This window comes from Netta rufina (assembly GCF_964035555.1).
Source record: "Netta rufina genome assembly, chromosome: 2".
Lineage (NCBI taxonomy): Eukaryota > Metazoa > Chordata > Aves > Anseriformes > Anatidae > Netta > Netta rufina.
This window is the reverse complement of record NC_140124.1, coordinates 57,061,657-57,084,805: the sequence shown is the minus strand read 5'-3', so window position 1 is coordinate 57,084,805 and position 23,149 is coordinate 57,061,657. Positions and strand designations below refer to the sequence as shown.

Sequence of the window (23,149 nt, the reverse complement as noted above, 5' to 3'; positions counted from 1 at the left end):
CGTGTGTCGATCTGCTTGAGGGTAGGAAGGCTCTGCAGGAGGATCTGGATAGGCTGGACTGATGGGCTGAGGTCAACTGCATGAAGTTCAACAAGGCCAAGTGCCGGGTCCTCCACCTGGGGCGCAATAACCCCAAGCAGAACTACAGGCTGGGAGAGGAATGGTTGGAGAGCTGCCAGGCAGAGAAGGACCTGGGAGTGATGGTTGATAGTCGGCTGAATATGAGCCAGCAGTGTGCTCAGGTGGTCAAGAAGGCCAACGGCATCCTGGCTTGTATCAGGAACAGTGTGACCAGCAGGGCTAGGGAGGTGATCGTCCCCCTGTACTCGGCTCTGGTGAGGCCGCACCTCGAGTACTGTGTTCAGTTTTGGGCCCCTCGCTACAAGAAGGACATCGAGGTGCTTGAGCGGGTGCAGAGAAGGGCGACGAAGCTGGTGAGGGGCCTGGAGAACAAGTCCTACGAGGAGCGGCTGAGGGAGCTGGGCTTGTTCAGCCTGGAGAAGAGGAGGCTCAGGGGCGACCTTATCGCTCTGTACAGATACCTCAAGGGAGGCTGTAGCGAGGTGGGGGTTGGTCTGTTCTCCCATGTGCCTGGTGACAGGACGAGGGGGAATGGGCTTAAGTTGAGCCAGGGGAGTTTTAGGTTAGATGTTAGGAAGAACTTCTTTACTGAAAGGGTTTTGAGGCATTGGAACAGGCTGCCCAGGGAAGTGGTGGAGTCACCATCCCTGGAAGTCTTAAAAAGATGTTTAGGTGTAGAGCTTAGGGATATGGTTTAGTGGGGACTGTTAGCGTTAGGTCAGAGGTTGGACTCGATGATCTTGAGGTCTCTTCCAACCTAGAAATTCTGTGATTCTGTGATTCAGGGATGTGTGGCCTGGGAAGAGTACAGGGATGCTGTCTGTATGTGCAGGGATGAGATCAGGAAAGACATGGAGCAGTCTGAGGTACTAAACAACAGCTTTGCCTCAGTCTTCACTGCCAGTCAGGCTTCCCACATCCCTCATTTCCCTGAACCTGTAGGGGGCTGGGGGAGCTTTTTCCCATGGAAAGCAACAAGCAGGTTTGAGATCACCTGATGAAACTGAACAGGCACAGGGCTATGAGGCCTGATGACATGCATCCCAGGCTTCTAAGGGTACTGCCTGATGGAGTTACCAAGGCTCTCTCCATCAGGCTTTGAAAAGTCGTGGCAGTCAGGTGAAGTCCCTGGTGACTGGAAGAAAGGCAAACATCACCCCCACTTTTAAAAAGGGTAGAAAGGAGGACCTGGGGAACTACAGACCAGTGAGCCTCACCTCTGTGCCTGGCAAGATCATGGAACAGATCCTCCTGGAGGCAATGTCAAGGCACATGAAGGTGATCTGAGACAGCCAGCACGACTTCACCAAGGGCAAGTTATGCCTGACCAATTTGGTGGCCTTCTGTGATGGAGTGACTGCATCAGTTGACAAGGGAAGACTGACTGATGTCTACCTGGACTTCTGTAAGGCCTTTGACACAGTCCCACATGGCATCCTGATCTCCAAATTGGAGAGATATCAATTTGAAGGGTGGGCCATTCAGTGGTTAAGAAATTGGCTTGCAGGTTGCACCCAGAGAGGTGTGGTCAATAGCTCTATGTTCAAGTGGAGGCTGGTGACAAGTGGTGTCCCTCAGGGGTCTGTTTTGGTATCAACACTGCTTAATGTCTTTATCAACTACACAGACAGTGGGATCAAGAGCACCCTCAGCAAGTCTGCAGATGACACTAAGCTGAGTGGTGCAGTTGATATACCAGAAGGAAGGAACGCCATCCAAAGGGACCTGGACAAGCTAGAAAAGCAGGCCCACATGAACCTAATGAGGTTCAACAAGGCCAGGTGCAAGGTGCTGCACCTGGGTTGGGAAAATCCCAGACATGAGGACAGACTGAGAGAGGAACTCATTGAGAGCAGCCCTGCAGAGAAGGACTTGGGGGTTCTGGTGGACAAAAAGCTTGACATGAGCCAAGCACGCCTGCAGCCCAAAAGGCCAACTGCATCCTGGGCTACATCAGCAGAGGAGTGATGAGCAGGTTGAGGGAGGTGATTGTCCCCCTCTGCTCTGCGCTTGTGGGGCCCCACTTGGAGTGCTACATCAAGGTCTGGGGCCCCCAGCACAAGAAGGATGTGGAGCTGTTAGAGTGGGTCCAGAGGAGGGCCATGAATATGATCAGAGGGCTGGAGCACCTGCCTATGAAAACAGGCTGGGAGAGTTGGGGATGTTCAGCCTGAAGCTGAGCAAGAGAAAAAAAAAAAAAAAAAAAAAGCTCAACTGGAATCAGTTTCCCCTCATTCACTAAGTGCATTTCAAAATTCCAAACAAAAACAAAACCTCATTTCTAGCAGAATCTGCATATAGTATGCCCAAAGAGACACTCACTAGTGAGCTTTGTTTTCTCTCTCTCTAGAATAAAAGACAAATTTCAGCCATATTGAGTTGCATTCATCTTCATGTTAGGGTTCTTCCTAAGTATTATTCATTCAACTTTTTATTTTCCTTCCATTTAACAGTTAGTTTAGCTCAATAACCATTGTTAAACAAAGGAATAAACCAGGAAATAAGTCCAAAGCCAATAAAAGCTTTTTATCTGAATGCACTTAGTCCTTAATCCATTTCAGTACTTCCTTAATTATACAGTATGTGCATCTGTACTTATTTGAAATAAAAACAATTACTGCAGGATAGATGTGCATTTATTCCAAATGTGTTCATGATGCAATCATGTCTCACACCAGACAAGTACTTTGATGGTATTCTGAAATTATGATCTAGACCTTCATCTACTGCTCTTTTCTCTCATCTCTCTCAGTTCTCATGATCACTAGCCCTTGTTCTGATGAGAGACATCATCATCTCAGATGTCTGCTGGAAATTCAGTACAGCAGAGAGGAAATAGTCTAGGAGATTCTGCAACATGTGGAGGATAACCTCCTGAAACATGTGGTGAGTGAGCCAACTATAAAAGGTGTCCCACTTGACCTGTTGTTTGGAAATGGGTAAGAACTTGTGTGTGATGTGATGGTTGGAGGCTGCCTTGATCACAGAGAGCATGAAATCATGGAGTGTTTGGTCTTTAGTGAAGTCAGTATTGCAATTAGCAAAACTGCTACCTTGGATTTCCAGAGGGCAGACTTTGCCCTGTTTAGAGAACGGGTTAATGGGGTCCCTTGGAAAGTGGTTCTGAAAGGTAAAGGAGCCCCAGGAAGGCTGGACCTTTTTGGGACATCTTAAAGGCACAAGAACAGCTTGTACCGATGTGCCAAGAGTCAAGACACTGTGGGGAGAAGCCTGGAAGAACAGAGAGCTGCTTCTAGAACTCAGAGCGAAAAAGAGAGCTTACAAACTCTGGAAGGAAGGGCAGGCAGTTCCAGAGGACTAGAGACCTGTCGTCAAGTTGTGCAGAGAGAAAATTAGAAGGGCCAAAGCCCAACTGGAACTCCATTTAGCTAGTGCACTAAATTAAAAGAAAAAAATGCTTTTAGAACACAAAAAAATGCTCTTAGAAACAGCAAAAGGAGGATTAAGGAGCCTCTCCATCCTTCATTGGATGTGAGGGGAATGTACTGATGAGAGATCAGGATAAGGTTGAGTGTCATCACAGGGCACATAGGAGACAACCATGTAATCAGAATCAGCTGGCTTGGGTTTATGAAAGACAGGTCCTGCCTAACCTAATCTTCTATTACAAGATGACCTGCTTAGTAGATGAGGAAAAGGCTGTGGATGTTGTCTACCTGGATTTACCTGCAAGTAAGAAGATGTGAGGTAATGGTCTCACATTGCACAAGGGAAGTTTAGACTGAATATTAGGAAGAATTTCTTCATGGAGAGAGTAGCCAAGCACTGGAAGTGGTAGAGTCCTCAGCCCTGGAGGTATTTAAGGAATGTGAAGATGTGGCACTAAGGGGTAAGGTTTAATGGTGGGACTTGGTATGTCAGGTTGATTGCCTTTGTGAGGTGGTTATATTTGCAATAGTGCTTACAAATAAATAAATAAATAAATAAATAAAATTGTAAGCATTGTGTCTGGTATACAGCATAATCTGACCAAGCTAACTCTGGTTTCAGAATTCATCCTAATGCCTTCAGTGCATATTTCTGCCCACTCTTAGTTTCTTAGATGGGCTAATGAGCTAGAGCTGAATGATGTGCCAGTATTAGTCCAGAGGTCTGCAGTGACACCAAAACCAGTCTGCAGATAGACTTGCTCATACATATGTCCCATACAGCTAAAGAGGCATCATTAGACAACCCCAGTGGACCTTCATTCATCTCCATTTATTTGAAGGTTACTCTCTGTAACCTTCGATCCTGTCAACCTCATGAGTTTCACATCCTGCCACATCCCTAACTGCCACATGATCAGACACCATTCTGCTCAATTATTTGGAATTGCTAGTCTGCGAGATACTTTCATATAGCTCATGCCATTTCCAACAACCTTTTGAATATCTTTTTACATCACTGCCCTTGTATTTTCACTTGTTACCCAAATGATCTTTTGTCCCTTGCTCAAAACTTAGAATTCTCTGTACTCTCTATCATTGACATTCATTGTGCCCTTCAGGGACATTGCCCCAAACATTTTAAAAGCAGTCTGCATGGAAGACAGGGACAGCAAATAATCTATATTTTTAAATTCAACTAAATCAAGGGATTAGAAGACTTTCTTTTTTTTTTTTAACTCATTTTGCAAAAAGCCTAGATTGATATCCAAACAAAGGAGGCAGTATGTGGCTTGCAGATGTGTGTTCACTCACCTAGGAGCGCTGCTTTAATGTGAACTATGAGTTGAAGGATTTTTGAGCTTCACTAAATGTGAATGTAACCAAAAGCGGCATTGGAGGTACCACTGTACACATTACCCACCTGCTTGAGCAAATTATTTATAATAGCACCAAAAACTAGCTCTATGATCTTTTGAGGCTCTAACTTTGTACCAAGGATTAATCCCTGTGTTTTCATTTATGAAATCTGTAGAGCTGCCTGGCAACTATACCCGCTCCAACTGATCAAATACGGCTCAGCTCTTCATACAGTTAGCTTTACAGCTGGTTCTGCAGTTTTTGTTCCATGGTTTGTCCTCTTCAAAACAGGCATGGGGTATTCTTAACCACTAGGCAAGAAAGGAGACATTATTTATATCTCATTCCCCTAAATAGTTAATTTGAGAATTTAAGTATAAGGCTCTCATTCTCATTTATCAATGCTAATAATAAGTAGCCTTGATCATAGTAAGAGGGCATAGTTTCTTGTTCTTGATAGCATTTTCTGTGAGAACAGCTGTGACTCAGAACACTTTAAAATGAAAAGCTGAAAGAGTCAATTTGTAATATGGAAATGCTCTTTTGGAATACAATTAGATTTAAAAACAAATCTTAGCAGAGGAACTGGGGAAACAGTTTAAAGATAAATGGATTTGTATTTTAAAGTTTTATTTCTCATTACATTCTAGAAAGCATAAAGTTGCCCCCCTCCCCTCCCCACCACCTTTGCGAGCTACTGGCTTCACTAACACTAAATTTAAACAGATTTGAAGTGTATAATCATTTGTTCTCAGAATAAAGGTGCCCATTTGAATGCAAATTGTTAAAAGTCAGAACTTCAGGCTTTCACATATTTATAAAAAGAGAGCAGAGCCTACTGGAAAAAGAGAATTGGAAAGAAACTCATGAAGTAAACAACCAGAATATGTTTACACTTCAACAATCACTAATAAGTTTACTGAAAGAACATTTTAGAGACAGCAAAAACTAATCTGAATAATTATCTTTGGGTGTTATTTGTATTCAGTCCCTTTAAGTATTATTTGGTAATTTGAAGTTGTCTGGAAGGGACCATGCCCTCTCTCTTCCCATTTTCATTATGTGAAAAAAAAAAATCTACAAAATTAACAGGTACTGCAACACTGATAACCCTTCCCTAAATCTCTGAAAGGCAACAGTACAGATCAGCCAACTTCAAGGTCATTTATTAACATTCATTTTAAGGCAATTATAGTGTATGTATTTCTGTGCTCCCAGACCGAACACAGATCTGCCTTCTTGGCCTTCCTCTCAATCTTAAAAGAGTTTCTTTCAAATTTAAGATCACTCTAGCCATGTTCAATATAAAGCTCGTATTTTAAGTTTTAGATGGTGAGTACTATTGCTGCAAAGATCCAGATGACTTATAAGAACTTCCAACTTTTGCTTTGTTTCAAGCAAGGTAAAACTCCCACTTCACCCCGAAACACTTGTAAAAAGTATCAGTCCATAAAACTAAGCCTTGCCTGCCTAATACTTCATTTCTATCGATATTTAGAGATCCAAAAGAAACACGGGCATACATTTCACCCTAGCACTACACACAGAGCCAACTTTCCCTGGATCCTGAGAATTGCTCCTTAGGCACAATGAACCAAAACACTATAAAGTGCAGGGGTGCTCCTAGGCCAGCTCAGGACTCCTTGCTGAGCTGATTTTTCCAGTGGTGACTCAATGCACAGATATTTTATCGCTATGAAGTTCTAACTTCCAGCATCAGGGTGGCCATAAATGATTTTTACCATGTCATAAAGCCAGAAATCACCCAGATGGCGATGACATTCCTCTACTTACAGTACACTAGAGGCCCAGATGCAGCTATTTGAAGAAGCTGAAGCAAGACAAACCTTCTGATTGAGAGACCTGGGATTAACTGATGGTGTCCCTATATTCTCCTTTCCTCAGCCACTTTTTTTCTGTACTTTTTTTCCAGAATTACTGTTCCGGACAAATCATGACCCTTTATTTTACTGGTTGGCAATTACAACTTGGCTTATGTGCTCTTACTGGAACAGCACAGTTTTATGGGCAGAGCACCTCACCGCCAGCCAGGAGACCTGGTTTCTAAGTTACTCTGTCTGTTTTGTGTTTGCTGGTCACTCCATCTCTTCAGACTTGTGTTCTGGTCCTTCCCATCAAGTATATCAGGATCACTTCACAAAAGCAAAGTTTCACAGTTAGGTCTGTCAATGTGGCTAAAATAACAGAATCCTAACATATTTTTTGAATGCCTTGAAGTATCAAAATAAAAATCTGTGCATTTATGCCAAAACATGTAGGTACCTGAAATGATGATGTGGGTAAAGTCCAGCTCCAACTAGGACCTACTACTCCTTATTAAATACTGATTTGAGGAGGAATCATATTTACTCCCTTTATAGGTTGAACTTGTGACAAAGAATGTCAGAAACTCTGATGAGACTATGTGAACAAGGACAGCATTTTAACCCTTCTTAAGGGTTCATTTCCTCATTTTAAGACTGATTGACTGAGAATCAGAGATGATCTGGTAACCCACTGGATAACATTGAGAAAACCAGTAATAAAAAGCTCTTTATTCACAGTGTTTTTTTTTGTTTGTTTTGTTTTGTTTTGTTTGTTTTTTTAATCAGTGGACAGTATTCTCACTTTTATTCAGCAGAAAGCCTGGTACACCTGCCTCTGACACTTGTTAATTCAATGAATTCATTTTGGAAATGGCATTCTGATGTTTTACCTAGTTGTTTACCTAGTTTTCTTTTCATTTGTTATTTTGTAAAAAAACTGTATGTCCTGTCCTAAAGCTGTAACTTTCAGTCTCCAGAAACAAAAAAAAATAAAAATCCGGAAATAAAAGAAACAACACATGCATGTTTCTGTGACATGTATACTTCAATGATAAAAAGCTAGCTGTTTCATAGCTTCTGCAAGAGTATGATGAGACTAATCCTTTTTTCTTAGCAAGGTCTAACTTCTGGGAGTCACAACAGTAGACAACAGTGCAACCTCCCCTCATTATTACTTATAAATATTAATTTAGTATACAAATTCCATCTTGAATAGCAAACATAAGAAATTCAACATAAATAATTTTGTCTCAACCAAATTCTGATAATATTTATAGTACTTCATTGGGCTTTTTGTTGTTGGTGGTGTTTTTTTTTTTGTTGTTGTTTGTTGTCTTTTTTTTTTTTTTTTTAATCAGATAATAATTTGCTGCTTGATTTTCAGGTTGAGGGGATGGTGGAAAAGCCCTTGTACAGTTTCTGTTATGGCTTATGGAATACAATAGCAACTACAATTAGAATCATAGAATACCCTCAGTTAGAAGAGACCCACAAAGATCATTGGGTCCAACTCCTGGCTCCACACAGGATCACCCAAAAAACAGGCCATGTGTCTGAGAGTGTTGTCCAAATGCTCCTTAAACTCCAACAGGCTCGGTGCTCTGACCACTGCCCTGGGGAGCCTGTCCCAGTGCCCGACCACCCTCTGGGTGCAGACCCTTTCCCTAACCCCCAGACTGACCCTCCCCTGTCCCAGCTCCATGCCATCCCCTCGGGTCCTGTCGCTGTCCCCAAAGAGCAGAGCTCAGTGCCTGCCCCTCCACTCCCCTTGTGAGGGAGCTGCAGGCCGCCATGAGGCCTCTCCTCAGCCTGCTCTGCTTGGGGCTGAACAAACCAAGGGACCTCAGCTGCTCCTCATACATCTGGTCTTTCTCCATCTTTGTAGATCTCCAAGCAACTCCAAGCAAACTTAACTCTAAAACAGCTTTTACAGATGCTTCCACCAGTATCTCCTTCAAAACTTATCTTCCCATGGTGTGATCTGCAGAACACTGTTCTTCTGCCCCTTCTAAAATTCTCAACAGAATCTGAATTATGGCTGCATAACTCCCAGATTCTTCATTTATAGCATTGGATGACTAAGTGAACAGAATTAAAGAACTATAATGACTTAATCAATAACTCCAGGGAATACATACTCTTGGTCTGACTTTATACTGATGTTTAATATCAAGAGGAACCCAGCAGTAAATCTTGTTCAAAAGCACCAGTCATTTTCACCTCTCATCATTTCTGTGATCATTTGATTCAGAGACCCAATAAGCTTGATATACTTATATAGCTTAGTGATATTATTGCCCTAGTAGTTTCAAGAAATACCTACTATTACAGGAAGTTAGTCTTAGCTTAAATTGAGGACTGAATCTATGTGTTTCTCTTGAAAGGATTTTTTTTTTTTTTTTCCAAAATAAACTCTGAATTAGGAAACTTTGAACTACAAAGCACATGCCTACTGGAATAAATATGTATTTGAAAATATAAACTTGTGAGTGAAAGTAATTGTATTGAAGATGTAGATGAAAAAAGTCAAAAGGTATATGATTCTAATATACCTTGATATTGAGAATTTCTGACCTGCACTACCTAAAACAAACACATGATGCAACTCCAAATGGGCTCATCTTTTTCTTCTTTCTTGGCTGGTAGTTTTCTAGGATTTAAAGATGGATCCCAAGTCAGGTAAAGGAGCAGACTATAGATAGGGAAGGGTTTTCTGGACACTCCTGATACATCTAATAAGATAAACTCAAGATCCCGATTTTGATCTTTAAAAAACATTACAGTCTTTGGGTCACATAAAAAAAAGTCTGACGTAAAAGATTTCTTTAAGCCATTTGACAAATAAAGCACTACCTCAGCTCTCAACATTCTTGGCTTTTAGACTGTAATCCCTGAATTCAAAGAATTATTCACCACCAGCAACAGCAGAAAAGCCATTTAAAATAGTTTTGACCCTGATGTTTTGGAGAAGCCAATATTATCTTTTTTTTTTTTTTTTTTTTTTTTAAACACTACAGAAACATATCCTTTTATCAACATTAATAAAGAAAAAACATCACATCTCACATCCTCTCCAAAACATACAATGAATAGATTTTAAAGACAAGAAAAGGTCATTGTACTCTTCTAGTATAACTCCATACAAAGAAAACATCATCCAATGTTTTCTGCATCAGTGCCCTAAATTTTGCCTGAATATAAGATGGCTTAAAAGCAATACCCAGTTTAATCTGAAGAGTTCAAGCAAAGAATTCCTCTCAACCCTACATTAAGCTACATCAATGGCTAATTACCTTCATAAGTACCCTATTTCTAATCCAATACGGAACATATTGAAGTATATCTGAATTTCTCACTCTATGATCCTATTAGGGACCCACGTTTCCACGAGTAGAAGGTTATTCAGGAAACAAGACAAAGGATCTCATTTTACTTATAGGCATTGCTAGATGCTGCCCCACTGTTTCTCTTTTGCTTGACAATATTAACAAAATTACATATAATATTATATAATAATACTAAACATTTATATACAATTATATAAAATATGTACCAAAATATTTACAAACTTATAAATATTTACTAAAATATTTAACCAAATTTGTTCTTAATGTTCAAATACACATGTAGAGCTTTTTAGAGCTGCCTTGCTGCATGTCTGGTTCAGAGATGAATTATATAGTAGCAACTGGATTTCTATGCGTCAGTGAAGTTCATCACATGTATGTTTTATATTTAGGAAATGCTACATCATAATACACAATCATTTCAGCTTCACTGCTACTCTTATACTTCATGCGTTTCACAGAAAGAAACTGGATTTGTAGCATAAGTAATATCCTTAACCACTGCAGGCACCCCACCTCACGTCGCACAGTAAGATACACTGCAATACTAAACCAAATACCAGATAGCCAGTATTCCTATGATAGGATCATCTTTTCTCTTACAGAGCCCACTGCTCACCGCTTTGACCTAAAGCTCTTAAAGTTGCAAAACCTGAGTACACAACAGATTTGACATCTCTCTGGAAAACAGCATCTGAGACACAAGTACTAATGATCGTTTTTACAGGTGCCAATGCGGTGATAGTTTTCGATGTGTCTTCACCTTCATATACCCCAAAGCTAGTGACACAGAGGTTAATCGATGCCTTAAGATTTAATCAGAAAGTGTTGAGAAAGAAGTTGCTGTAGTGTGATACAGATAAGCAGGGACCTAACTTTGAAGTGGATAACAGTGCTTCATAGGGATTCAGAGAAATACACAACAGGGCAGGAAAGGCAGACAGAATAAGGCAGAGCAAAAAAATCAGTGTAAAAGATCAGTAACTCACCTTTAACTCTGATTAGCTGAAAATGTTTAGCAATCAAGAACAGTTTAGCAGTAATCTTATTACTAAGTGGGAACAGATGTTAACAAAGAAAAAACAGTAGTCTAAGGAAAATAAACTCTCACAGTTAGAAAGGCTATTAGGTAGAAAGAGAGAAAATAATAATAATAATAAAGCAACAGAGCACAGGAGTCAGTCTCTTCTCTTTTGCCATTCCTCTGTCCCTGACACAGATAGTGCCCATGGATAGGTATCTCTAAAGAAAAGGTTCCTGCCCTTTTGGTTACTCTTCCTGCCTCTCCTGCTCTAGAAGGTAATTTGTTTTTTAACACACCACTGAGAAAAAAACAGCATGATTTCTCCTCATAAGTAGTTACCAAAATGAAGGGTATCTCATTACTCCTCTGCCACTTGCCCTCCCCAATAATTGGGATTCAGATTATTTTTCACATGAATTTATAGGCAAAACAAACACATCATAGAAATGACACGCACATACACACCAAAAAAAAAGTAAGATGTGTAACGCTTTATATACTTTAATCTCATGAACTACAGATCTAATCTCATGAACACATTGCTAATCCAGTCTACGCAGAGCTGTGAAGCAGAAAGGTGAGAACTTCCTTCACTTGATGGGAAGAGGTGAACCACTCAAGCACAGAACCAAGTCAAGATACTGATGGATGGTGCAGAAACCTATTCACCGTTTTTCTTGCCAGTAGATGACAGCACAGAGGCAGGAAGCAGTGAGTCTTTAAATCTGCACTTGCTGCTTTTCATTCAAAAGCATAGGCTGACTTGACCCAAGAAGCAAGTTAAAGAACTGTTCACCACTGGATATGTCTCCTGTGGAGCCTCTTGTCCAGCTTCAGCCACAGCACTTTAAGACAGATACAGACTCTCTTAATTGTCCTAATTGAAGAGAGGCCAAGAACAGCAATAAAATGGTGACCTATATGGGAAGACCAAACAAGCTGGGTCTGTTTTAGAAGCTGGATAGGGGTGGAGGGATTCCCAGTAAAAGATTTTTTAAGAACTGGCTACCTAGACTTGTCAAAAATGGAATGGTCAGGTTTGTTTTCACCCTGAGGCAAGGAAAAAGATGGATAGATCTCTTGACTTCATTTCCAGACCTATATTTTTTTAGGAATTTGCAATGGACCTTTCAAAATACCAACAACAATTTCACTTACCTCCAAACGAAGAAACGAAGAAAAATAAGAGTCCCAAAATGCAAGCTGTCCTTTTCCGAGAATGTTATTATAATTTCTTCTGATTCTAAAAGATTCTTCACACTGCCAGAGCAGCAAAAAGACATCTCAGGTGTCACTGAGAATCAAGCCAAAAATATCAATCAAGTTCTTTATTCAAATCTCTTGCATATAATAATCTCTCTAAAATTAAAGGACTAAATTTTTTTTTGGTTTTGATACAATACAATTAGCTATCAAGACTTTGAATAAAACAGAATTTTAAACAGAAGGTTATGGCAGCATTAAAAAAAAAGATTAACATGTCAGTAGAGTCTGAGCAGACAGTTATTTAATAACACTGGACAGGGAATTGTAGGGAAAATGCTTCATAGAAGTAAATGAATATTCTTTCCAGCAGCATGATATCTTTAAAGACAAAAATTAAAATTATGCAGGTCCTTTTTTTTTTATTATTATTTCATAAGAATCACTTTGAAGGTAAAATATACCTACTACCCAAAGCAATTAAGAAGAAAAGTAAAAAGATAAAGAAATACTCCAAGGGCCAAGTACGTAAGACTGAAAGAACTATTCAGCCAAGGTATAATAATCCATTTTCCCCTGAATTATATTTATTTAATATGAATATAAAGGTGTGCAGAAGAGATGAATGGGTTACAGGAGAAGTTAAAATGAAAGCTCTAAAACGTTGCTTCTTTTCTCCCTTTGTGTCTCCTTGGAAAGAGTCTCCATTATCAAAGAGTCTTTGTGTCTCCATTATCAAAGAGAACCGCTTGCTGCAAGTCAAAAAAATTTCCATTTGTATTCAAGATTAAGGTGTGCATGGCTCTGCAAGCAACTACTAGGAGAAGAGAAATAGAAGATTATGTAAGGGATACACGTAGTATTTGGTAGTGCTCAACAGTTTTCAGTCTGGGTATTAGCAGTCATAGATCTCAGACAATAAAATTCTCACAGGTGACCAATTTTAAGTTAACTTCCATTTGAACACTACAGTCTTCCTCTCGAATTTTCATTTTTGTTTTGAAGGACAGGAAGATACATCATCTTGAATGATATATATCTTGTAGCTACATCACCTACGTGGATTTCTGTAAGGCCTTTGACACAGTCCCACATGACATCCTGATCTCCAAATTGGAGAGATATCGATTTGATGGGTGGACCGTTCAGTGGGTAAGGAATTGGCTTGATGGTTGCACCCAGAGAGTGATGGTCAGTGGTTCTATGTGACAAGTAGTGTCCCTCAAGGATGTATTTTGGTACGAGCACTGTTTAATATCTTTATCAAAGATGTAGTAAATGGGATCGAGTGCACTCTCAGCCAGTCTGCAGATGACACACAAGCTGGGTGCTGCAATCAATACAGCAGAAGGAAGGAATGCCATCCGAAGGGACCTGAACTAGCTTGATAAGTGAGTCCATGTGAACATAAAGAGGTTCAACAAGACCAAGTGCAAAGTGCTGCACCTGGGTCAGGGCAATCCCAGACATGAGGACAGACTGGGAGAAGAACACGCTGAGAGCAGCCCCGCAGAGGGGACTTGGGAATTCTGGTAGATGAAAAGGCCTGACATGAGCCATCAGTGTATGCTTGCAGCCCAGAAGGCCAACTGCATCCTGGGGTGCATCAACAGAACAATGACCAGCAGGTCAAGTGAGGTGATCGTGCTCCTTTGCTCTGCCCTTATTAGGCCCCACTTGGAGTGCTGCATACAGGTCTGGGGCCCCCAACAAAGAAGGATGTGAAGCTGTTAGAGCAGCTCCAGGGGAGGGCCATGAAGACGATCAGAGGGCTGGAGCACCTCTCCTGTGAAGAAAGGCTGGGAGAGCTGGGGATGTTCAGCCTGGAGAAGAGAAGGCTCCAGGGTGACCTCACTGTGGCTATTCTGTACTTAAAGGGGGCTTATCAAAAAGGTGGAGAGCAACTTTTTGCGCAGACAGATAATGATAGGACAAGGGGGAATAGTTTTAAAGTAAAAGAGGGCAGATTTAGATTAGAGATTAGGAGGAAATTCTTCACTCAGAGGGTGGTGAAGCACTGAAACAGGTTGCCCAGAGAGATTGTGGATGCCCCATCCCTGGAGGTGTTCAAGACCAGGTTGGACAAGGCCCTGGGCAACCTGATCTAGTGGGTGGCATCCCTGCCCATGGGTTCCATGGGTTGGAACTAGATGATCCTTAAGGTCCCTTCCAACTTAAGCCTTTCTATGATTCCTCTTTCAAATTTATATCCTCTACTGGCGCATACATTTATACACAAGCTCTGTACTTGCTTTTGAATGTGTATGAAGTCCTGACACTAAATCAGTAGTAACTAAAAAGAAAAAGTAGACATCCTATTTTAGTACCCACTCACTTCACAGTGCAAGCAGATTGTTTCTAAGGCCTCAGAAGAGGAATGAAGAGGACATAGTTTGTTTCAGTGCCTGGTGAGAGATATCAGATGTTCCTCTTGTCATCCCTTGCTAAGAGCACAAGTTTTTCCAGAGCCTTCAGTGAAGCCCTAGCTCTAATGGAGGCATAAAATAAGACAGATTGAAAACAGAGCTATAAACAAGCTATAAACAGTGGGCTTAGGGAAAGAAGGTATTTTAAGCTACCTATGTGTTTTTAAACTTTTAGTTGGGAAAAGTAATTAAAGGTATAGGAGAGAAGGCATTATACTACCTGCTACTACATGACTCTCATAGCTGCTGCCCAGCTAGCTGTCATGCAAAGTGAGATGGATGTCAGCGCTCCACTCTTTTTCTGCCCTTGCATAGAACAATTGCAACAGTTTTCAAGGAAGAAGTACTTTTTGGAATCCAGTTCTAGCTGATCTTTGTGTTCCTAGCTAATCAATCCTTTACACCAAACATTTCAAATAAGCCTCACCTTCTGAAGACCTGAGCAGAAGATAAAATTATTAAATTAAGTATGAGCCAACCTATGGGTATGAAAAAAAAACATTCATAATTGAAAACTAATTGTAGTACAATACACTAATTTGGCGTTTTCTCAGGAGTTGTGCATATGCATATTGGTCTTGGGTGTTTTGTTCACTTCTACCGTGTGGCCACAGTTTGTTAAAGTATCATGTACAGAGCTGGCAGCTACTTCAGTAACTGGAGTGATCAGATCCCGTTCCTCCACATTTTACTTTAATTTAGAAGAGATGACATCATGATTATTGTTAGCATACCTTTCCTGGCTTCCTTCTGTGATGTGATATAGATGATTAGCACCTCCATCAACACAAGCTCTGAGTGCAGCTGCAAGTGAAGAAACAGAGCGTCAATGTATTGGTATTTGAACAAAAACCAACCAAACAAACAAACAAAAAACACAAACAGTTTACTCATTTGCTGTAATTTTTGTGTAAACTCAGTGTCTATTGCAGAGTAGGGAGTAAACTTCAAATTTCATATGGCTTTTAGCTTTCTACGCTTGACTAATTCTCTTCTTTCTCTAAATTTACATGAACTGTTTTTGTGAGACTTATGCCACTCTTCATCTGACTATGCCACTGCACTCTCCAAATAGCTTTTATCTATCCTAACCTAGTACTCAGTCATTTTAAATTAAATGGGGGGCAAATATTCAAAACCTGAAAAGGGATCATCGCACACATACTTGTCTAAGCAAGTTAGAACTTGCACCTTAAACCTAACAATCTTCTCACCCAGGTACAAAAACCATAATGGTGACTTTATAAAACCAGAAAAAAAAAAAGAAATCAGGCAAGTTAATCGCTGTTCCCCCCCCCCCATCACATAGAAGTACTAACACTATAGTTCCTATACTGCTCCACAGACTGCTCAAATCATCTGATATAAATCATCCGATGTAAAAGCTACGGCTGAGCATTAAATCTTGAACATTCCTGGTATGAAAGGAACAAAACCACAACCATTTTCAGTGCTTATACATAATCTGGGGACTGCAAAGAGCATGTGCCACTAATTCCAATTGACTTAAACCAGCACAGATGTGCTGTTATAGATTGATCCCTTTATTAGACTTAAGTTAGATTTTAGAAAAAAAAAAATATTCTAACACTATTATTGTAAAATCAGATATAATTTGGTATATTTTATTCACAAGCACCCCTATTAGGAATCACTTAGCTAACACATGGCTCTTTCACAAGAATTTTAAAATATGACAAGCTATTGAAGACTGAAAATGACCACTGTGTCTTAGCAGTCTTTATCAGTTCTGTTCAGAGACGCACAAGTTAGTTAACTTCAGTGTGCAGGATGAAAGAAGCTATCACTTTTGCACTACTGCAGAGAATTCCTTCCAGTTCTGTGAGCAAAGAGAGACGGGATGGTAAATTTGAGAGGACTGAAAGTCACAGTATTTGTGGAGGGGAACAGAAAAACAAGGAGAGGCAAAGAAAAAGAACAGCCTGCCATAGTTTTGGGAAAAAAAAGGTATAAATAATCAGCTCAGGCAGTTCCTGCTGCTGAGAATCCAATTTTCAGCTAAATCTGTTTTTGTCTTTTTTTTTTTTTTTCTTTTTTTTTTTCCTTCAGTTAGAATTGTCTCTCGACAGTGATGCAAACCTACATTTTTCCTCTTGGCACTCATTAATTGGGAAATCTGGCCTCTCTCCCTAGCTTAGTAATCAACTTAGCCACACTATACAAATTTGGACAACAAAATTCATGTCTGCACCTCTGTATCTACTCTCCTCTTTAAGCCATTCTTTTTCATTTTTCTGCTGAACTCCCAGCACAGGGAATATTCTTTATGTTATAACCACCACCCAGTACAATGCAACCTTGGCTGAGGCTTCTTGATAGAAACAAAAGAGCAGAGCAGCACAACTGCTGCCAGTTCATCACATGGGTAGTTTTGGGTACAGCAGCTTCTTTGCTGCAGGCTGTAAGAATCTGTAGGGCTGGAGAACTAGCATTAAACTTCTTAGCATCTTTTCTAGCATTGTGCCTGCTCTCATGACCCCTATCTCTCTTATCCATATAATTACAATGCCCACTACTGTAAGCACTACTTTTCTCAGTCTCCTTGTGCAGACTGTGCTCTGTTCTGTCTCCTCATCCTACTTCTCTCACTTCTTTCAGCCACCATTCAAACCCATACTAACAAGGCAAGGTCAAACAGATTTGATCTTGAAAAATCTTATTAGCTGAAATAATTTCAAAATAATGGTAGCCGGCCAGCCATTTACAATGGTGATTCACTGCTTCAGGCTCTTGCCAGGTTCCTCACCCATCCTGATGAATATAACATCACAAGACATGAAGAACATCCTTTTTTTTTTTTTTTTTTCTCCTGTGTTTGACAGGAAGCTTTTAACTTTTCTCACTTGAGGTTACAACTGAAACTGGATTAATGTAATTCCTTTCACCTAGGCATATTTGCTAAGTTCTCTCAGGGAGTTCATCTCACACAATTTTGTAACAGTCCTTTGCAAAGAGTCTGTAATATCTGTCCTTAAATTAGCTATCTTGCCCATCGTTTTATTTAGCAGATATAATAGATCTACGCAAGGCCTAGGACCTTACCAATTACAAAATCTCTTCTCTCCCCTGGAGCTACAAAAGCAATTTATCAGTTGAGACATTCTTTGTAACCCAAACTGTACAAAGTCTGCAGAAAAATTATTTTCTAACTTCAGGTACATAAGCTGCCTAAAGGATGGTTCCCCAGCCAAACAGAGCCACAGCCCTTTCCTTCTGAGAACAGTGATTTTTTAATCTATTCTCCCATATTTTAAACAAATAAGTGGCTTATGATTTCTGTGGAGAAAAAAAAAAGGGAGGAGATACAGAAAATGAGACACAAAAAAGACTGTTACCTGTCTCAGTTGCTTTAAGACAGACAGAGCCTTAACTATTGTAAAGTATCTCAATGAACTTATCAAAAGCTATGCCTGGCCTAATACTACAGCTGGCATTGTTTCAAAAGCACATGACCAAAACCCAAAGAAACTGAGTATTACGGAAAAAAAAATAATAAAAGTCAGTCTTTATTCAGTCCAGTATATGTGAACTACTGAGATTCTTTCAAAGACCAATAGGTGCCTAAAAACAAGACTATGACAGTTGTATGCTGGATACAGGGCTGATATTTGATATCTTAAATCAAAATAGTCACCTTATGTAACTGGAATTTAAAGTTTTCCCTCACATATTTATTCTTATCACTTCAGCAGCATTGTACAGTTATTTAGAGAAACTATTTATGAGGTACTGATCCTTTACCACCAAGTTAATAACTTACACTGGAACGAACCAAAGCCCCAAGTGCTTTAAGTAACTAGCAGGTAATTAACTGATTGGCTGGAGGCCAGTAAATCATATTATTTCTACCACCACCAAGCATTGCTTGATAAAAAGTAATGATTTATATTAGCTGGAAGAACATGTAACATTATTATCTGGAAGTATTTAAGGAGATAGTCAGCAATTCTAAACTTACAATACAGATGGAAAATTTATATGGAAAGATAATAGGAACTGATTTTATACAGTGTCTTTTATATTAGGGACAAAAATTGCTTTACAAACAACAATTCGGCCAAGGTGCAGCACAGCAACTGTGAAGGCAAATCTAAGAGTCTCTAGACACTCCGTAACAGCTCACACAAAACCTCATTAATTATTTCAGCAGAAACTGAAGGACCTGAACAAGATCAGGGCTTTGTTTTGCCTGGCATTGTGAAAACAGAGATACTTTCTTCCAAGAAGTTTACAGTTTAAATAGATGGAAAAAAATAAAAACACTAATGAGAAGGTGAAAAAATACATGGACAGATGAAATGCTAAGGGTTGCAAGAGTCAAAGACAGTTATCTTCCAGCACAACCAAAATGGATGGCAGGGCTTTGAGAAGGAAGAATAACTTATGTGGTCAACCAAAATTATGGCAGGTCTTGCACACACCTTCTCTTCTGACTCCAAAGGTTACTATCCCATAACTGAAGAGCCCTCACATTTGCCAGGTGTCCTGCATGCTCTCTAACTTATTCAAGTCAGAAAGAACTATGTTGGTAAAGACATTATTTAAAGGATTTTGGATAATCTCACCTCTGTGAACTGAACCAGACTAAGGAACGGTTGTCCAAGTAGCTCACTGAGCTCTGACGGGTCAGGAGGACCATCACCGCCAGGGAAGACACCGTGACTTGCGGGGCGGGGGGGGGGGGGGAGTTGTAGCTTTTTTAACCAGCACAGCTGGAAGCAGAGGAAACGTGCCCTTAGCCACCTTGCTCAGCTGGACAGCCCCAAGGTACAGCTTCATGCTTGTATGATGAGAAAAGGTGACACAGAGAGCACAAGGGCACAAGTGCACTGCAGCATGAGCTCAATGTGCAGGTCTGCACTCCTTGGAAATACTGACAATTACAGCCTTTCCAACCTGAATATTCTGTGATAAGCTCCATTCCTCAGAAATAGCTCAGTTTGTCAGATTACCACGCATCTCGATGCTTCACATTCATATCTGATATTACTCCAGCGTCATTCAGTTTACTAGCGGACAAGAGACCTAACCCAGGAGTCATCTGTCTCACTGTGCTGAGTAGTGGAAGAGTGTAAAAGGGCAAAGTCAATGCCATGGCCAACAATTGCTGCCCAAGTTACTGGAAGTGGCAAATGCTCAATCCAGTAGCGTTTGAAATTGCAGTCTGACTAAATATCCGTCAGTTCTGCCTATGCTGAGAAGGAGTTATGTCAAAAATGTATTAGTAGCCCACAGCATCTCTAATAGAATTTCAGATGGCAACAGGAATGAAGAAACCAAAGTCCTTCTGAGTAATGACGTTCATTTTAAATGGTGTCTATTATGGTAGGAACCACTGACACAGTCCCTCCCTAACAGAAGACTAGAGGCAAATTTTAGGGCTGCTAGTGAATACAAAAAATATTCTAACGCAATAATGAAAGCAAAGAGAATCTCTTTTAGTAAATACAAGTAACTCCCTGTAACTGTGAGACAGGATATGAACAGCATATCAAACATGAAAAGGAAAGTCCTCACTCTGAGTTTTTTGTAGAAAAAAAGGCATGTATTTTGTCACACATTTAAGAGTCCTGCAGATTCAGGCAGGGGAAAAGTCTGTACAGAACAGGTGATATTCTTGTAGAGTGAGTAAGATCAGGGTATAAAAAGGATAAAATGGAATAAAAGGAATACATTTATTTATACAAAGTACTAATATTTTGGAAAAAAAATCTATTATTCCTTGCAATTATAATTTTTTTTTCTTTTTTTTTTTTTTCAAAATTCTGAAATTGACCCGTGTCTTTGTCCCAACTCAAATTTATGACATCTCTCCTAAAACTCTCTTAGTATATCCCCATGTTCCTCTTCTAATTTTACATAATTCTTCTAGGTATGCAATGTTTTCCTCATTCACTTATTGATTCAGTAACCTGGTAACCATAATTAACCTGCCAGCATAATCTACACATAAGAGAACACTGCATAATTAACAACTAGGAACTTTGGCAGTAATATAAAAGTGATAATATGTAGTAGATATGCAGAGAATTGCTCGCTTTGCTTGATACATTTGGCTAACACATTTTTGTTTCAGCATTAATTAAAAATATCAATTTCCAACAACAAAATGCATAATCCGTATTTATATGCTTTCTCTTTTCTTCTTTGTCCCACAGAAACTGCAAAAACATGTTTGACAAATCCACAGCTCTGTACAGCTGCAGATTGCTAGCCAGAGGATATATCTGCATCTCAAACTATTCCCTCCCCCCAATGTGTTTCCTTCTACCTGTGTTATCAGGACTATATGCTACTGCTATTATATACCAAATACAATTCGACACAGACATCTTTCTTCTGGCACTTTTTCCCACTCTTTTAGCAATTCACCTCTCTGTCAGTCCACAGTAGTCTTCTGCTGTGCAGCTGGACGCTTTTATAGCTGGATGTTATTTTAACTAGGTCTATTCTTAAGTGAAGTTGTCTAAAACTGAAAAGGCTTAGCTCTTGTCACTGGTATTTTAAATGTGCAAGAGTCCACAGGAATTTAAATAAAAGGATGAAGAAGGTCACCTGCTCTCAGGATATTCAGGTGAAATTAAATGAAATAAACAGGTACTTTCTAAGCTGCTATTACAGGTACACTTTTGTGTTACTGCAAGTCAATGAAGGACTGTAGGACTATTCAGCACTTCCTAGGATTGTGCCCATTAGGGATGTCACCAAAAATTCCTCTTTTTTTTTTCTTTTTTTCTTTTTTTTTCTGCCTGTGGTGATTAGCAGTTCTACATATATACTTCCAGCCCATGAACAATTTGCAGTTTTACAAATTCTTAAATTGTCTGTGTATCCAGGAATGGCCCCTCAGCTACCAATGTCTCGTACCTGACTTCTATACAATCTCTATCGCTCAACACACATAAAAGACCAGGGAAGGTAAGTAAAAGGTTCGCCAACACTAGAGCTGGCAGCCTGCTTTTGTATGGAACGGATTATGAATCTCAGATGAAAAATTACTGCACATCTAGCAAGGTAATTATATGTTTCCTGCAAAACTCCTGCACATCTTTAATCACTCCACTTTGAGCTGTAAAAGTCATAGAGACCTCAGCTAAGAAGAGGCAGGATTCATTAAGCAATTAAATATGAAAACACAATGAAGGAAGCAATGTGCTGATGAATTAGGAAAAATTATTCTTTTCTCGGCATGTTCATTCAATACCAAGATAACATGGTCACACAGAAATGAAACAATGGGAAAATTGTTTAATTTTCCTCACAGACAATAGCTTCCCCTTCACAAAAAAAAAAAAAAAAAAAAAAAAAGTTACTCAATCCTCAAATCAATAACTTACTTAAACAAACAAAAACATCCTAAAAATATTAAAATCTCAATGCTCACTTTGGAAAAAGAACAAAAAAAGACAAGATTGACCCTTTTTCAAAACAAATTCTTAGGTACCAAAAACCACAACTGCAAGCAAAAAAAACTTGGAGTATCAGTAAATAGACCCGGAGTAATGTGCTGTCAGAGACAGAGGCAAGAGAGCAACTATGTTTTCACTAGACTGAGTTTCTGGACTGTCTTCAGGTACAGTTCCACGCAGAGTTCATTACAATGATTCATATTCAAGGCTGCTGGGTTTGAAGTAATCTCTTGTCAGATGTTAGATTTAATATTCCTGCAACCCTCACTTAGTATATGATTTTCTCTTTTCTTTCCTGTCATTCTTCTCACATTCTGTCAAGATAGGGAGCTCTGGTGCTTGCCAAGCTGCCTCACACCCATGGTTGAAACATGCTCTGCAAGCCCCAGCAGTGGGAGCAGCCCTGTGCTGTCTCAGAGCTAAAGCCAGAAGGACGGAGCCCAGACATAAAACAAAGTACTTGTTGCCATCATTTACTCTAAAATCTAAGTGACCTTTTTATGACAAGGCTATGTGTCTTGATGCCACTGGGGAAAGAATCAGGAAGAAGTTTATTTCTTTTCATTTCCTCCTTTTTACGCTCTGCTTGAAAAATGACAGCTAAACCAATAATGTAACATTTAATCAGCTTTTCTTTTTGCCCTGAGCATACATCTATTATTACCAGGTAACAGTAAAAACACTGATTGGGATACACACACACATACCAAAAAAAGGAAAAATGCACTAAAGTGCATGATGTTAATCCTTTCTTCCTGCTAAACTATTTGTTTTGATTGTCTTTAAAGAATAATTTGTCACATCAAAGATCCTCACGAATCAAACATGCTGCTGAAATGTAAGAGGTAGGTTCTAATTGTGCCTTGAAGCGCTTCTTTTTCAGGGTGAAAAGGAGTCCAAGCTCTCCACGATCACAGTTTTGTATCCTGTTGCTGGCAGGTCTCCCAGGGGCTGGGCTGGATCCTGGTTTGCAGACAAACATGCAAGTGGCCCCACTGGGCAGGGACCTACCCGGGACCATGGCTCTTCCCAGGGACACGTGCAGTTGGCACCCGAGGTCCTCA

At 39.9% G+C, this 23,149-nt stretch overlaps 1 protein-coding gene across 1 annotated transcript in view; it reads right to left on the bottom strand.

The window, feature by feature from the left end:
- The window catches only part of TPK1 (thiamin pyrophosphokinase 1), a 316,605-nt gene that overhangs the window by 180,654 nt on the left and 112,802 nt on the right, over positions 1-23,149 (bottom strand). Inside the window, exon 3 of the mRNA XM_084306926.1 lies at positions 15,390-15,459. Within this exon, the coding sequence (XP_084163052.1) occupies positions 15,390-15,459 (70 nt within the window). The remainder of the gene's footprint in view (positions 1-15,389; positions 15,460-23,149) is intronic.